The sequence below is a fragment of the Polypterus senegalus genome, chromosome 3 (genome assembly GCF_016835505.1).
Source record: "Polypterus senegalus isolate Bchr_013 chromosome 3, ASM1683550v1, whole genome shotgun sequence".
Lineage (NCBI taxonomy): Eukaryota > Metazoa > Chordata > Cladistia > Polypteriformes > Polypteridae > Polypterus > Polypterus senegalus.
The window spans coordinates 202,640,552-202,658,566 of NC_053156.1; the positions used below are offsets into that span (position 1 = coordinate 202,640,552).

General features: G+C 37.7%; 1 protein-coding gene across 2 annotated transcripts in view; it reads left to right on the forward strand.

Annotated features, from left to right (window-relative positions):
• anapc1 (anaphase promoting complex subunit 1) overlaps positions 1–18,015 on the forward strand; it is a 260,906-nt gene that overhangs the window by 128,606 nt on the left and 114,285 nt on the right. For both annotated transcript variants that reach the window (XM_039748373.1, XM_039748374.1), the window contains exons 25-27: positions 2,417–2,595; positions 4,549–4,775; positions 17,240–17,358. In XM_039748373.1, the coding sequence (XP_039604307.1) occupies positions 2,417–2,595; positions 4,549–4,775; positions 17,240–17,358 (525 nt within the window). The remainder of the gene's footprint in view (positions 1–2,416; positions 2,596–4,548; positions 4,776–17,239; positions 17,359–18,015) is intronic.

Here is an 18,015-nt window from a genome sequence, read left to right on the forward strand (position 1 = left end):
ACAGTGAGGCATCGACCCGGCTCTGAACATATCAATGCTGATGTCCTTTCACGCTTGTTTGACCCTGGTATGGAATGTTGCTTGATTCACGAAGAAGTGAATAAAGCTGAGGAAGGGTGTGTTAGCTGGGGGGCTGTTCGCACCCCTACAGGTTAAAGAAGTTGCTGAAAGACTACCTTCACATTGCTCCCTTACTTGCGGCTGATCTAACGCGCAATCCGTGTGGTACTTCGCAGACTTAAAGTCCAAACAGTTCTTGATTGATTGTTTGATTTTCTCTCTCTCTGTCCTTTCCTGCTCCTGATGCGCATTCCTTTGAGGAGGAAGATATGTTTGCGTTCTTTTAATTGTGAAATGGAAAATGTCATCTCCGTCTTGTCAAGGAGCATGTTTCAACTTTTAAAAGGAGACATGTTTGTTTGCAGTGTTTGAATAAAGTTCCTGTGTTTCTGTGCAAATCTGTGACCCAAGCGTGACAAGATAGATGTGTATATATATCTATGTGTGTGTGTATGTGTATGTATGTATGTGTGTGTGTGTGTATATGTGTATATATATATATATATATATATATATATATATATATACACACACACATATACTGTATATTTATATAACTAGCAAAATACCCGCACGTCGCAGCGGCGAAGTACTGCCTTAAAATTTTTTACAAAGAAGAAAATTAAACCTTTTTAAACTGAGGGAAAATATACCAATAATTATTTGTTAAGGATCTCTTTGTATACCACATTGTCAGTTCTGCCCTCCAGTTGTAATATGACCAAGCTGTGCGCTGAGCTTACTCTTGAGCATGCAACGTACTGTTGGCCATGTGAAAAGTAATCTTGTCTTAAATCTCACAGCTTGGATTGCCACTGACATAATCGGTTAGAGTTTCATGGTTTCAATTAAGTTAGTATTTGCAGTACTTGTGTTGAAGTGACATTTGGCATTTGTCAAGTGTTTTAAGCATACAACTGGTTTCATCAACAACTTCACATCTAGCTTTTGAGAGTTTAAACATTCATGAACATCAAAGTGTCCACTACTGAAATTGTCACCTGTGAATCTAAGTTGTTTAAGAGGCATTGGCGGTTGTTGAAAGGTGTAAAATATTTGGCCATTTTGGTACACTTGAAAGCGACAACCGAACAATTCAGCGGCAGCCATCAACTCACATTCACAACCATAGGTGAAGGGCTTAAGTATTTCACTCTTATAGTGCTCCTGTGTAGTATAATTATCTCCTGTACCATCATCAGCCCACACCTTGAACCTGTCCCAGTCATTCAATACATAAGACACAGTGTTCCTCCGGATATCAAGAGTGAGCCTGATATCGCCGTGCAATATGTAACAAAGAGAATGGAAAAGGCAGGTGCCATCTCCGGGCATGGAAACCACTCGGTAAGTGACAGTTCTTTGATTGATGGTGATCACCTCCATAGACATGTTATTGGGGGTACGGTTGGAACGATAAAGGAAATGGGTACCTGAACAATGTAAAGTAGGTCTAAAATACCTACACAATAACTATAATCATAATAAACGACCAATAAAACAGCGGAGAAGTCGTGGATTAAATAAAAATGCTGTAATTATCAGCATGGAGACGTGAATCCCGTGGTGAAGCAAGGAAGGGAATGTAGAGACCGGAGCGGCAGACGGCCTCATATAGGCAGACAGCCAACAACGTGGGAGGCGTTGGGATGGGAGACCCAATGCCGCCTCACACGGTGACCGAGCTGCAGGCTATGGACGTATGTATGTAGGTAAGTAGGATTCAGTTAGCATTGGGAACCCGCGTACCAAATTTCTTGAAGATGGGCTCATAAGTAACAAAGACTGTTGGAAAGTTCAATATGGTGGCCGACAGTGGCGTCATACCACTGAAATAAGTACGTACATTGGTTTAAGTTTGTGCATGGAAGCCGCCTACCAAATTTCGTGAAGATGGGACCATAAATAAGAAACTTCAACATGGTGGATGTTGTCGACCGTTATGACCGTTATGTGTAGGATTTCGAAATGAAACCTGCTTAACTTTTGTAAGTAAGCTGTAAGGAATAAGCCTGCCAAATTTCAGCCTTCTACCTACACGGGAAGTTGGAGAATTGAGTGAGTGAGTGAGTTAGTGAGTTAGTAAGTGAGGGCTTTGCCTTTTATTAGTATAGATATATATAATATATATATGTATATACACACACACACATATACTGTATATATATATATATATATATATATATATATATATATATATATATATACATATATACACACACACACACACACACACACACACACACTGGCCCCTTTATTATGTACATGTGGAAACAAGGGCTGTGTGTGTGTTTATGTATGTTAAATATGTAGGCAGCTTTGATGAAACCTCTATTGTCTTATTTTGTATTTTTAGGATTTACACTTAGAGATTTGGAATCTGTTCCAATTGGTGTTGCTTTGCCTATCAGAGATGCTATCTATCACTGTCGAACACAGCCTTCATCTGGTTGGTCAGAAGATGTTTGTATGCTTATTGGACGGCAAGACCTCATTAAACAGGCACATGAAGTTACCATAGCAAAAGGAAAATCAGTAAGTTCTTGATTTTTCTAAATATGTCTGCTTCTAAGATTTTCTTTCTTTATGTTTTACAATATGAACATCATTTTTCACAGTAACATGAAATAAATAAAAAGCCAGAGTAGATAAACAGGACCTGAAATTGAGCAGTAGCCCAGGAAATTCTGTGGATATACATCATTAGAAGTGTTACTGTGAGATAGCTCATGGATGATAACCAGTTTTGGAGTAGCACTAGGTGTCTTTTCATTATGTACAGATTGGGACTCAGGGTGGTGTCCAACCTGAACTCAACCATAACTCCTAGGTTGCCTGGAATGAGTTATAAATGGTCCTCTTCCACCCTGTAGCAGAGTCATGTTGTGAATTCTGTCAAAGAATGTAGGACAGCCAGAAATGACAGGGAGGCCGGAGGTAAAAAGGGCATTGAGCATTCACAAGTGTGCACATTATTAATCAAATATATATTTTCAGGACTTGAGTACAAAAGTTAAGCAATCTTTGTAGATCAAAACAAATGAACTGTTGGTAGTCAAATACACCTTAAAGTCAAATTTCAAAAACACTTTACATTTAATAAGTCAGTTAGTTTTAAATGCATTACACATATATAATTAATTGTAGAAAGACATTCAAATCAAAGGCCCAAATTTTAGCAACTTTTAAGCAAATCTACATGGTACAGATTAGGAGTGATGCTAGTTATCAATTTTGCAATGGAAGTTTATTTTCTTCTCATCTTTATTTCCACCAGACCTCTGCTTTATGTATTGTAGAGTAGCATTAGTCTTAAATGAAGAATACTACATCAGTTGAAAGTAATAATCAATTGATCTGCTATTAATTAGTGCTCACAAATAATCAATTGATCTGCTATTAATTAATGCTCATATAGCTACACATGTTCTCTGTAGCAGATGTTTCTTCTTACAAATCATGATACAACTCATTCCAGTTTTCTGAAGCTATTTTTGTTTATGTAGGAGATAGTAAATTTGGGCTTTTGAAAGTCACAATGCCTACAGGTTTTCATTCCAGTCGCTTTCTTAATTTTTATGCCATTTAAATTCTATTGCATTACGGTAGGTATTCTACTTCCATATATTTTACTTTCGTGGGATAATTAGTAAAACACTGTAAAAACATTTAATCAAAAGTGGGTACTTTTTGCTAACTTGCATGCATACAGATTTACCTGACCATTGGCAAGAAATTCTTACAGTAAATCAGACTGTTCTTGAAAGTTTTCAAAGGGCATTTTAGATCCCTTTATTTATTGTTCAGAAAATGCTGTGGTAACTTTTTCATAAGTAAAGACTGCACTTTTTATTAACTGGCACAACAAACAAAAAAAGTAACACCAAACTTTGAAGTCTTTTCCTCTTTCATATGCGTCTGTTGGGTTGTAGTAGTATATACTGTAAAAGATCTGACAATATTCACTTTGGTAATTTTTGGTAACGCATTTAATAAGGCAAGCAACAAAGTGCTTTAAATATTAGTGTAATCAGCTATCTAATACAGCTTCTCTTTCTGTATTTTAATTTGTGACTTGGTAGTGTTTTCACTAGTGCCATTAAGTCTGGCCTCTTTTTCATCTGTGTGATGTATGCACTTTCACCCTGGACCATCTGGGTTTTCTCTGGCTATTCCAGGTTCCTTTTTTGTGATTAAAATATGTAAAGTTAATTAGTGATACTAAATTTGTGGCTTGGTAGTGTTTTCACTACTGCCGCTAAGCCAGACCACTTAACCATCTGTGTGAAGTTTTGACTTTCAACCTGTACCATCCTTTTTGTCATAAAGATATGTAAGTAAGGTTAATTAGTGAAGCTAAATTGACCCATTGTGGGTACTTTTTTAAATACATATACATAGGTGAAGATTTGTCTGAACCCAAAATCAAGTAATTCACAATATGTTTTTATTTTTTTATATTCCCTCTTTTGTATTTGTTCCCCAAAGACTGTGGGTCAAATGATTGGTTCAGACCTGCCCCCTGCTAATGAAACAGAAGATGAAGATGATGGAATGAATGATATGAATCAGGAAGTAATCTCACTGATCTGGTGCAAAGATCTACGTGTACAGGAAGTAAGGAGATTGCTTCAAAGTTCGCATCCTGTGCGAGTGAATGTTGTCCAGCTACCTGAAGTTAGTGATCATGAGTACATAGAAGAAAAAGAGAACAAGTAAGACTTTTTAATTATCTAAGCAATTTATTCAAACATAAAATTGCTTTTCTATTACGTTTTTCTTGTATATGTATCCTTTAGATTGGTAAATAGTTGCTTTCATGAGACTTTTTTCTGTTTGACTTCAGTCTGGTCTGATATAACATATCAGTGATTAACATATTAAATAATGAAAAATACTGAATAATGTAGAAGTCCTATTACTATTATCATCACCACTTTCCTCTGTACTAAGGTACACTGGTATACAGTAATCCCTCGCTATATCGCGCTTCGACTTTCGCAGCTTCACTCTATCACGGATTTTATATGAAAGCATAACTAAATATATAACGCGGATTTTTCGCGGGTTCTGCGGACAATGTGTCTTTTTACTTCCTGTACATGCTTCCTCAGTTGGTTTGCCCAGTTGATTTCATACAAGGGACGCTATTGGCAGAAGACTGAGAAGCTAACCAATCAGAGCACGCAGTTAAGTTCCTGCGTGCTGAATGCAGTGTTAACCAGGAAGTTTTGTCTCGCTCATTCAGCATCAACGTGTTTCGCTGTGTAAAGAGTTGTGCTCTTTTGTGTTTATCTTTGTGCATAGTCAAGCTCTTCATTATGGCTCCAAAACGATCTGGTACTGCTTCAGGGACCGTGCCCAAGCGCAAACGGAAGATGATAACGATTGCCGAAAAGGTAAACGTTTTGGATTTGTTGAAGGCTGGATTCTTTTTATTTAAAAAGTAGGAAAGGAATATAAGATCTACGGCCGCAATGTCCCTTTAACCTGGGTGCAAAATGAGTTGTAAGTGGATGTAATAAGGCAGTAGTCTGGATGGAATCTGCTTTAGGGATTTGGATTGAAGACTACCAGAAAAAGAACAACGGCAGTGCTACACAATTGCCTGAAGTGGCTCCTTTGGAAAAACTGTAACGCTCTCCTTTGTTGTGCAGTAAAATTAAACTCATTGTTATTGGACAAGTCATCGTGTCATTGTTGGTAACTATAATTAATTTTCTACTTACAGTACTTAGTACATGTACGTACGTTTAGTGTCACTGTACACACATTTACTGTATACTATTTTTCTTGCATTGTACGTACTGTGTTTATTGCTGGTGGCCTGTCTATCGTAATGGCTGTAACATATGTGATATCGGAGACACTCAATATCTTTAAAATAATATTTAGGTTTTACTGTATATAAACAGTGTGTTTATATACATAATTTCAATGAATCTTACCTAATATCTAAGAGAATACAAAGGGATTATGCTGTATAACTCTGAAGGGGATATTTATAAACAGTGTGGGAGAGTTTATAAGGGCTTAAAATATATAAAAATAACCATACAACCAATGGTTTCTACTACGCGGATTTTTACCTATCAGGGGGGGTCTGGAACGCAACCACCGCGATCGGGGAGGGATTAGTGTATTTGTCAGAGGTCAGCCAGACCTCACTCGGCTTGTTGTGCATCAAAGGACTCATTAAAGAATGTGGGTTGTGCCAAGGAATGCGATCTTCTGTATCTTTTTTGGACTCACTCAACATGTTTGTTTGTCCAGCTGCTGTTGGAACCCAGTTTTGATGGTTCTCAGTGTGCTTATGACTCCTGGAACTACTCTTATTCTTATTTTCCACGTGTCTGACTTCGACCTCTAGGTCTTTATACTTATGATCTTCTCTGTCTCCTTGCTCAGGATGTTATCATCTGGGATCATCACATTGATGACAACACACAACTTGCTCTTCTTGTCATGGAACACGATATCTGGCAGACTGGCGGTAATGCAAAAGTCTGTGGGAGTGGTCTTGTCCCACATAATGACATAGCCAATGTCAACGACTGGTATATGCTAATACCACTTGTCCTTCATCTGAACACCCAGGTTGTGGCATAGTTCCCAGATCAGTTACATGCTGACCTTGTTGTGATGTTCAAGATATTCCTTTGGGGCCAGTACACTGTATACAGACACTATGAGACTGATTCTCCTCAGCTTCACCACACAGACGGCATTTGCTGATGTGCAAATGATATACTTCTGGTGGCACTGGGTGTTCAAGAACTAATCTTTAGTGGTTGTGATGAGCCACCCACTTGAGACCTGCACTTCGAAGACATGCATGCATCAGGTTCTTGAAGACGCAAGGCCTGTTCAGGTTGTTGAAGAACTGGTCATGCAATGGCTTCTCCTTGTTACAGTACATCCTTGTCTCCATGGCTTTGGACTTAAGTAACTGCTTGGCCAAATTGGTTATGGCTGAGATCTTATTCCATGAGCTGAGCTCTGTCTTGAGGGCAAGTTGCACTCGATAATAGTACTCCTTGTTGGTCTGGACTTCATGCTTTATGTTGTTACTCTCATCAGTGCCAAGGTAGATATACACCTCACCTGGTTCTAGCTGCTTGATTGTCTCCTTGTTGTTCATCACTGCATTAGGAGCCGCTGCAAGCTTGCCTCTGTGAATAGTCATTTTGGTGCACTTGTCAAGACTGAACTGCTTGACCAGAGCCAGTTCCTGCTGAGATTTCAGCATTGCTTTGCCCATAGAGCTTCAAGTTGTCCATGTACAGCATGTGGGCGATTTACTGCCCTGTCTCGATTTCATACTCCACTTGTTCTTTGTCTGAAAATGCCACTGAGAGGTATCACTTGCATTGCAAAAAGGCAGGAGAGACTGGGAATCACCTTGGAAAATGTCCTCCCTTGATGTATATCTGTTCCAACTTGGTGAAACCACTGCTGTAGGATAAATTCATCCTGGTTCTCCATGTTCTCAATGCACTCTCCAGGAACCTGGTGATGGCTGGACTGTCTCAGTAGAGCTTCACGTTCTGCATGATTCAGTTGTGTGCCAGACGATCAAAGGCCTTCTTGAAGTTTATCCACTCCATGCTTAGATGCTTGTCCATGCCCTTGACTTCTTTAATCACCATCTTGTTGATGATGAACTGGTCATTGCATTCTCGGCTTGATAGATGGCAATATTTCTGCTCCTCTGGGAGCATGTTGTTGATGAACAAGAGATCATACAGCCTGACTGCAATGACCACCATGAACACATTGTACAGTGTTGGCAGGCACATGATCCAGGCAGTAGTTCTTTAGGTCCTTGCTGCTTTTTCCCTTAACACTAGAATTACCAGAGCCTACGAAAAAACTCGTAGATCTGTCCCACCTTAAATCGCTTTGCACCTCTCCATCAGCATCTTTTGTCCTGTAAATGTGTCGATAAGCAGCCTACTATCACATCCCCTCACCGCCACACAGTTTTCTCAGCTCAAGTCTGTTTCCCTGTGTGTCAGTTGCTTAGAGTTGTATAGAGTGAGAAGTCAAGCAAAATGACACCTTTTATAAATACTTTATCGTTATTTGGTACACATGCATTTCATGTCTGTTCCGTGTCTACAACAATCTGTGTAAACACATCGTTAAAACAGAAGCGTTTTTCATGTTTTAGTAATAATTGACAAAATGTAGACAGGAAGTGTATAATTTGTGAAACCTGAATTCCAGATGATATATACTGTAAACACTTTCACAAAAGGTACAAATAGCAGAACAGGTGTGCTTCTATTCAAGAATATAACTGCAGAAAAAGAACCCGCGTTAGGGTGCGACATTGACACGCATTTGCTACAACCGCTTCGGTGGCGCAACTGTATCAACTGTTGACTGGTAATCGAAACTTCACGGGTTCGATCCCGGACAAGTACGTTTTGAGAAGTGAGCTGCTCTTATTCTTACTATTTTAGAATAAAAACATACATTTGATTCCAGTCTGTAACAGCTGCTGTAAATTTATGATACCTGTAAAGGTTAGCTTTTTTATTGTTTTATTCTCTAAATCAACACAAATGAATATATACAGTAGAGTCTCGCTTATCCAACATTCCGTATTATCTGACATCCCACTGCAAAAAAAAAAACAAAAAAAAAAATATGCATCAATCGGCAACAAGAACTGCAAGTTGCGAGCTTGAGCGTAGTCTATTTTTTGTTGCTCCTGCCGCAGCTAATTACAGTGGAACCTCAGTTTGCGAGCATAATTCATTCTGGAAATGTGCTCGCAGTCCAAAGCACTTGTACAGTATATCAATGTGAATTTCCCCATAAGAAATAATGGAAACTCAGATGATTCGTTCCACAACCCAAAACTATTCATATAAAAATGATTAATACAAAATATAAAGTAAAAATACATAAAGCAAATTAACCTGCACTTTACCTTTGAAAAGAATCATGGCTGGTGTGAGTTTCTAAACTCTTTTGGGATTCCACCCAACAGGATGACACGCAGAAGAGCAACCCAAAGCAATTGCAGTCTCCCAGCGCTGTATCAGTTCGACGTAAAAGTCAATCCGAAAAGATCGCGGACATGCTATAAGCGTCTGCCATTGATGGGTGATACAAGGAACATTGTAAATGCACGGGGCTCAGTATTAATTTCCCCCCGACCCTGCCTGACTGCTGTTTCTGTGTATAGGAGAATGGCAGATTCCGCTACAGTAGAAAACCGCGCTGTTGCTGTTTCAAGCTTAATAAAGCTGGTGTTGCTAAAAGTACTGAGATTCAGCTTCGAGTTTTCGGGTGCAAGACGGGGACTTGCACGTCACAGCACAAACACACAGTCACAATGCTGTAGTAAACAGTATACGCTCGTACGGATGTTGACTATATTAGTGACGGAGTTAAGGCGAGAAACTGCAATTAATTACATTGAGCAACAAGAAGAAGCTACAGGAATCGACATAATGATGCTGCAAAAATGGCGAGACTTCACAGCGAAGAAACGGCACTTGTCAGGAAAACAGACTATGATCAAAAATGTCTTTAAATCATCACAGGACTGAACTTTTTAAGTACAGTACATACTGTATTTAACGTCAGACAGTTCTGTAACTGTAAGTTCATTTTTTCATTTAACTTATTCTGTTTTGTTGTAAAACATGATTATTAAGTTCATAGCGTGTAAAATTCTAACATAGTTTGACGTTTAATAGGCTTTTTCTTAACACCTGCCTTCATCCAACATTTTCGCTTATCCGACGTTCGGCCGGCCCGTTTATGTCGGATAAGCGAGACTCTACTGTATTTAAAAACAAATGTTTATTCATTGTTTCCCTTTTATACAGGGTGAACAGACAAACGGGAACTTTTGAAAAAAAACAATAAACATAGAAGAAATCCAACAAAAAAATTTTATTGACAGCAATTGAACCACTACAACTTGCCTTTTAAGAGACAGTAATCCAAATTATCAATGTCTGAAAATTACGTCCTGTAGATGGCGTCATCCTGTACGTATGCATTCTTCCAATCTGCTGTTGAGGTTCCCCATTGATCGCTGCAACATCTCAGCTGGAATACCATGAATTTCATCTTGAATTCTTTGTTTCACTTCATTCAGTGTCCTTGGCCGAGTCGTGTAGACCCGACTCTTAAGGTTGCCCCACATGAAAAAATCACAAACGGACAAATCCAGTGATCTTGAGGGCCAGGGAATGTCACTGAATCTTGAGATGACACAGTTACCAAACAATTCTCGCACAGCTGCCATTGATTGCCTTGCAATTGATTACTAAATTACTAAATGGCAAGATTGTTTACAGCTCAAAATCCCTGTTCCGCAGTGCTGCCAACTGTACATGGCTGACACTACCCATTTGAAAATTTCCCGTTTTTCTGTGTCACCCTGTATTTGGTCACATTTGACACAGGCACGTCAAAAATGTATCAAAATAAAAAAAACAACAAAAAAGCTATAAGTGAACAAAATATGAGCTAGTAGAAGTATGTTTTTTCCACTTTTCAAAAATAAAATAAAATCAACTTTTTGCTCACATCTGACCCAGGCACATCTCAAAGTGCACAGCATTAGCAATAACATTAGTTTCTCTTTTGAAATATGAGGTCCTTCACCAATTTAAATGGTTGGTCATGACAAGAGATTTTTTTTTTCATAGAACTTAAACTGTTTCATTCACATAGTTCTAATCACTCATATGACAGAGGTTACATTTGAGTTCCACAACAAAGCCCTTCCTGTTGAAATTGTTTTCCCGCCTCCCCATAAAAAATCACCTGAGTAAATGTTTAAGAGCAACGAACCGCGTATAGCATGAAAGTGGATTGGTACATTTATTTTTAATGATTTTTCTTTAAAATGTCTTTGTAAAAAGTTTTTTGTGTCAAGTAATGAATTATTAATTATAATCATTAGAATATTAGAACACTCTAGACGAGAACAGCCCAACAAAGCTTGCCAGTCCTATCGACTTGTTTCCTCCAAGAAAACATCAAGTCGAGTTTTGAAAGTCCCTGCCGTCTTACTGTCTACCACACTACTTGGTAGCTTATTCCCAGTGTCTATCGTTCTTTGTGTAAAGAAAAACTTCCTAATGTTTGTGCGAAATTTACCCTTAACAAGTTTCCAACTGTGTCCCCGTGTTCTTGACGAACTCATTTTAAAATACAAGTCTCGATCCACTGTACTAATTCCCTTCATAATTTTAAACACTTCAATCATGTCACCTCTTAATCTTCTTTTGCATAAACTGTAAAGGCTCAGCTGTTTTAATCTTTCCTCGTAATTCAACCCCTGTAGTCCTGGAATCAGCCTAGTCGCTCTCCTCTGGACCTTTTCTAGTGCTGCTATGTCCTTTTTGTAGCCTGGAGACCAAAACTGCACACAGTACTCAAGATGAGGCCTCGCCAGTGCATTATAAAGGTTGAGCATAACCTCCTTGGACTTGTACTCCACAGATCGTGCTATATAACCTAACATTCTGTTAGCCTTCTTAATGGCTTCTGAGCACTGTTGAGAAGTTGATAACTTAGAGTCCACTATGACTCCTAAATCCTTCTCATAAGGTGTACTCTCGATTTTCTGACCGCCCATTGTGTATTCAAACCTAATATTTTTACTTCCTATGTGTAATACTTTACATTTACTGACATTAAATTTCATCTGCCACAAATCTGCCCAAGCCTGTATGCTATCCAAGTCCTTCTGTAATGATATAACGGATTCCAAATTATCTGCTATTCCACCTATCTTGGTATCATCTGCAAACTTAACCAGCTTGTTACTTATATTCCTACTTAAATCATTTATATATATTAAAAATAGCAGCGCCCTAGCACTGACCCCTGTGGAACACCACTCTTAACATCGGCCAGTTCTGATGAGGTTCCTCGCACCATCACCCTCTGCTTCCTGTGTCTGAGCCAATTCTGCACCCATCTAAAAACATCACCCTGAACTCCCACTTCTTTTAACTTGATGCCCAACCTCTCATGTGGCACCTTATCAAATGCTTTCTGAAAGTCCAGATAAATAATATCATAAGCTCCACTTTGATCGTATCCTTTTGTTGCCTCCTCATAGAATTCCAACATGTTAGTAAAACACGACCTCCCTCTTCTGAACCCATGCTGACTGTTCAGAATAACTCCTGTCCTTGCCATGTGTTGCTCAATCTTATCCTTAATAATTCCTTCCATTAATTTTCCTGTGATGCTTGTTAAGCTTACTGGCCTATAGTTGCTTGGATCTGCCCTGTCACCCTTTTTATATAATGGGATGATATTTGCCATTTTCCAGTCCTTTGGAATCTCTCCAGTGCACAGTGACTTCCTAAAAATATGTGTCAAGGGTTTATATATGTACTCACTAGCCTCCTTAAGAACACGAGGATAAATATTATCTGGGCCTGGTGATTTGTTTGATTTCATCTTATTTAATCTGAGCAGCACTTCTCCCTCTACAATTTCCAAATCCCTCTGTACCTCTTTAGTAGTCAGGTTTAGCTCTGGGAGGTTATCCACTTGCTCACTTGTAAACACCTCAGAAAAATGTAAGTTTAGGGCATCTGCTACTTCATTGTCTGTATCTTTTAATTCCCCTTTACTATTCCTGATGAACTTGACCTCCTCCTTAACTGTTCTTTTACTACTAAAATACTGAAAGAATCTCTTGGGGTCTTCTTTCCCTTATCTGCTATATTCCTCTCCAACTGTCTTTTAGCCTCTCTGATATCCTTCTTAATGGTTGCCCTCATGTTCTCATATGCGCTATGATTCTCTTTGCAGTCATTAGTCTTATATGCCTTATACAGCAGTTTTTCCTTTGCAACTTCTTTTTAAATCTTTATTAATCCATCGTGGAGTTTTTCTTAGTTTCCTATTAATTCCAAATTTAGGTATGTATCTGTCCTGCATTACATGTAAAACATTTTTAAACCTGTTCCACTGCTCCTCGACTGTCTCCACATTTAAAAGCTTATCCCAGTCTATCCTACTTAGACTTTGTCGCATCTGCTCAAAATTAGCCCTACCAAAGTTCAACTTAACAATTTTAGTCTTTGCATCTGTACTCTTACAAAATACTGAGAATTGTATTACATTATGGTCACTTGACCCTAGTGGTTCAATCACCTCTACACCCTCAATTCTATCCTGATTATTACAGAATACTAAATCCAGATAGGCTTCACCCCGTGTTGGTGCTTTAACATGCTGTGTTAAAAACAGTCGCTGATTACTTCTAAAAACTCCTGCTCTTGTGCTACTCCATCTGTAAGGTTATCCCAGTTAATATTTGGATAATTAAAGTCCCCATGACTATAATATCCCCTGTAAACTTGCCTTTTTGATATTACTAAAAAGATGTGTATTGAAATTATTGTCTGAATTGGGTGGTCTATAACACACTCCTAAAATAAGACCTCTTTCCCTAATATTTTCCAGGCGAAGCCACATGTTCTCACTAAGATGGGGCTCATCATCCAGCTGAAGATGACTTACATTTAAACCATGTTTGGCATAAATAGCAACCCCATTTCCTTTTCTGTTCGGTCTATCCTTCCTAAAAAATTTGTATACCTCTACGTTACACTCATCCCCATCTTTGTTATTTAGCCAGGTTTCCGTTATTGCTATAATATTATAATTATGCTCTGCTACATACATCTCTAACTCACAGTATTACTATTATTTTTTTATTATTATTTTTTTTAACTAAATCTTATTCACCATGTTTCTTTGTTGATGTGACCCCGTTGAAGAATTTATTTGTAACAGAACATATAGTACGCACGCCAAAACGATTGAAGTAACAACTAACAAAGTGGCATTTTTTATATCATTTTAACAAGGTTTACTGTCAAAGCATTAATCACAAAGCACCAGAGTTAAACAACTGCATTACATCTTCAACCTTAAAACGAAGACTTCATCACATCACTGTGCATGACGAAACACAAGGCAGACGACTGCTCATACATGTTTAGTGACGGACAGGCGGTCATTTTGCAAGAAGTATGTGTTAAATCAAAAGCAAACTGGTATGCAAAGATGTGTGAACACAAAGAGATTGCTGACAGTCACACCTTAGTGTGCCGTGCCAAATCAGAAGGGACAACTGAATTCTTCAGGGCACAGATATACTCATAACACGGGACCTATATGATGGGTAGATGAAATTCAAATGTTTTGCATGCCTACCCTTTGTTTTGATAACCGGTTACATCATATTCAGCCCTTTGTTCATTAATGTGGCACAAGCATAACCAGCCTCTCATTGAAATTGACCATTTAGAATACGTGGCTGTCCCTTCAGCAGCAGCGTGTAGTTAGAAATATTTTCCAGTGCTCTTCTCTGACATCATTATGTAGCTCAGGGATCTGCAAGAGGGAGCCAGTGCCGACACACGTTAACGGCACATCCGCTTAACGGTTAAAAAAACATATATATATATATATAATTGGTTTCAACTTCAATGATTTTATTCACAACTGGTGAACTAAGTAGAAATAATAATTGCCAAAGCATATTTTTGGTTGTATTTGAGACCATTTTAGTTGCAGTCTATAGCCCTGGTAGGACCACGGGCTTGTCCACTTGGAGGTTGCTTTTGGGCCACATGTGGCCCCTAGTCCGCCATTTTAATAGACCTGCCTTAAAGAGTAGGACAGGTAATAACCTTGGTCATGTAGGCAGCCATTAGATGAGGTTCATGGACCACTTCTTTCAGTGCTGTCATGAGCTGGCTGTGGGCAGCCATAAACTTCTTGAGCCAGAAGTTCTGGAGCTTGTCTGGACCAGGCGCCTTCCAGTTGCTGGTCCTGTTGTTCACACCTACATCTGCACTGTGTGAGAACTTGCACCACTGCTTTTTAGGCATGATGTCATACTTAGAGTCCTCATGTCAAATCCACAGTGCATACTTGTTGTGTTCTTTCTAGTCTGATAGGATGCGCAGTCCAGAACTAATGCAGTTTGTCCTTATCTATTGCCTCGCGATCCACAGTCTACTCCTTGCATAGCTCCCAATACAGGAGCTGGGTGTTATCTGCAAAGAGCTTTTTCTCGTGGTACTATTTACTCCTCACATCGAACTGATACAGACACTGGGTCTGTGTGATGATCCTAAGCATGATATCCCAAATGAGTCCCAGAAGCTTATCCAATCCCATATGTCATTTCTTGAAGATGTTTACTGAATATGAACAATTGTATACAATTTAAAAAATATTTTCTGTCATTTGTGCTGAACAAATGTGCACAGATTGTTTGCACTTTTTATCTTTTCTTTTTATTGCCCAGAATGGGCCAATTTGTAATGAAATTTTGGTGAATTTGACTCTAAATGTCCATACCACACAACATATCTTGCTCCACAACAATGTGCTTAAAATGAATGCCTTCAATATTGCATTCAAAAGTCTCCCAGACTGGGCTTTTTATTTTCTACCAGCCATATTGATCTCCGATTCTGTCTTATACAATAGGCATATACAATTTATAGACAGAATTTTGTCACCTGCAGGCCTGAAAAGATATCAAAAATCAGAAAATAGATTCTACTATTTTCTGACAAGTGTGATCATGAAAATCATGGGGGCTTAGGAAGAACAAGGGTCGTAGACTTGAATTAGTGGACACCCCCCATCTAGCTGTATTGAGGGAGCAACAAAGTAAAACAAGCATGTAGTGTGAAGGTTAGGAGTGGTGAGAGTTGAATAACCCACTCATAAGAATAGTAAACTCTTAATGAGTAGAGTAAGAGCAGGTAATAGGAATACGTAGCCACAAAATGACAGAAACAGCATCTGAGAATTAAGAACAATATATACATTATCTAAACTTGTTTATCCATAGCAGGATTGCACTCGTGATTTTTCTGTCCATACGGTAATGGTTTTGTTGACCAGCACATTCCAATTTCAGCCATTTGAATTACATCTTGATATACAACAAGCGCAAAGAAAGGCTTTACACACCCATATTCAGACTGCTCTATCACCACAAATGCTGTGTGAACACCATCTCCAGCCACCATTCACTGGATGAATAAATGTGAGCGGCTTGTGGGGAATGACTTTCTATTTTAAAGTTAAAAGTTGCAAGGGCTAAAGACTAATGGTAAGAATATTCATTCAAAAAGAAGAACTAAAAATATTTTTAGTATATTTTATTTTAGTTAGTCTTTCCAGTTGCTTTAATAGTTTTGTTTAGATTTAGTTTTTCATTTCGGCTTTGTTAATTATTTTATTTCAGTCTACGAAAATGTTTTTTTAATAATAGTTTCAGTTTTAATTTTAGTTTTGTTAATTATAATAAACTTGTTGCTGACATTATTATTATTAAGTATGCAGTCACTCTCAAGCTGCTGATCATATACAGTAACTTGAGGTGATATACATATACCTACATGAGTAGGTATGAAGATGAGTTTTGGCATCCATCCTGCATTTTGCAGGCAGTTATGTCCCTTTCTAAAATAATCAAAATTTGATTGGCTTTCCCTTAGTGATAGTTTGAGCAGTACCTGACAAGTTTTTCAAGTTACAAAATACAATATGAATTTCTACAACAGAAATAGCAGTTGCCATTTCAGATAACAATGTAATTCATTTTTTTTGTTCGGTCAACTGTTTCTTTACAGGTTGTGTGATTTTTTTTTTTCTTTTTGAATGCATGTTCTGTAAACTCTAGTTATGTGTGCTGTCAATCTGCAACACATTTGTTTTCTGACTCTTCATAAAATGAAAATGTTGATGCCGGTCATGGTTTCCAAAAACAATAAATGATTTCAAATTATAAAATGCTTTAATCAGTTTTTTCATTTTTAAAATAATGTCTAAATGCCTTAACCAGACAATTAAGTCACAAAACAAAATGAAGACTTTTACATGTTTTACTTAACCTCTTTATACCAAGTTGGAGAGTTGTAAACTTGAAGAACTACACATAGAAAAAAAATGTCAAAGTAACAATCTCATACATCATATATACAGAATCTTTGTATGCTTTTCTGTTATTTCCTGTATTATTGAAGTTGTATATGTATTTAAAATTGCATGTTTTTATTTTGTATTTATTATGAATATTATTGCCTTATGTTTTTTTAATTCATGAACATTTAAAATGAAAAAATGTAATATTGTTTTTAAATTGTAGACTGCTGCAGCTTTGTCAGCGAACTATGGCACTCCCTGTCGGAAGAGGGATGTTTACATTGTTTTCTTATCATCCTGTACCAACGGAACCACTTCCAATTCCAAAGCTTAATCTTACTGGTATGTATGTTTATTTCAAGTATAGGTGCAGTTACAGGTTTTTTTTCTGCTGAGTTTTATTCAGCCATTGATTATTAAGATATATTTGATATGTTCTTTAGAACAAAATCTTCTAATTTTTTTTTAGTTTAGATTTTTTTAATTCATTGAGCAATCCAGATTTTTTACAGTTCTTATTCTCTTATCACAATTTTGATTAATAATATACACAACTTATACCATAATCTGAAACAGACAGTGATGAACCCTCAGTTTCAATTAAGAATTAAATATTTTTAAATAAAAAAGGAAAGTAGTAATATCACATCTGTTAAATTTGGAATTATTTTTGATATTGAAACATTATATTCTCCATGTGAACTGTGCAAGATTCAATTGATCCAAAAGGTTTTAACACCATAAAAACATTTAATTGCACACCACACCACACCATGCATATGATTAGACTACATGGGATCAATGTGCCAGTAGCCAAGAATTCAGCAGGAGCCAAACAAGCACCATCTTGAAGCAGAAACTGGTATAACCATACAAGTTTCCAGTAGACAAATCAATGATGTGGTGATACATTTCTTAAAAAAAATATTTGGTTCTAGTATACATGGTAGAATACTCCAGGACAAAATTCTAAAAGATAACTTGTGTCATCAGACTGAA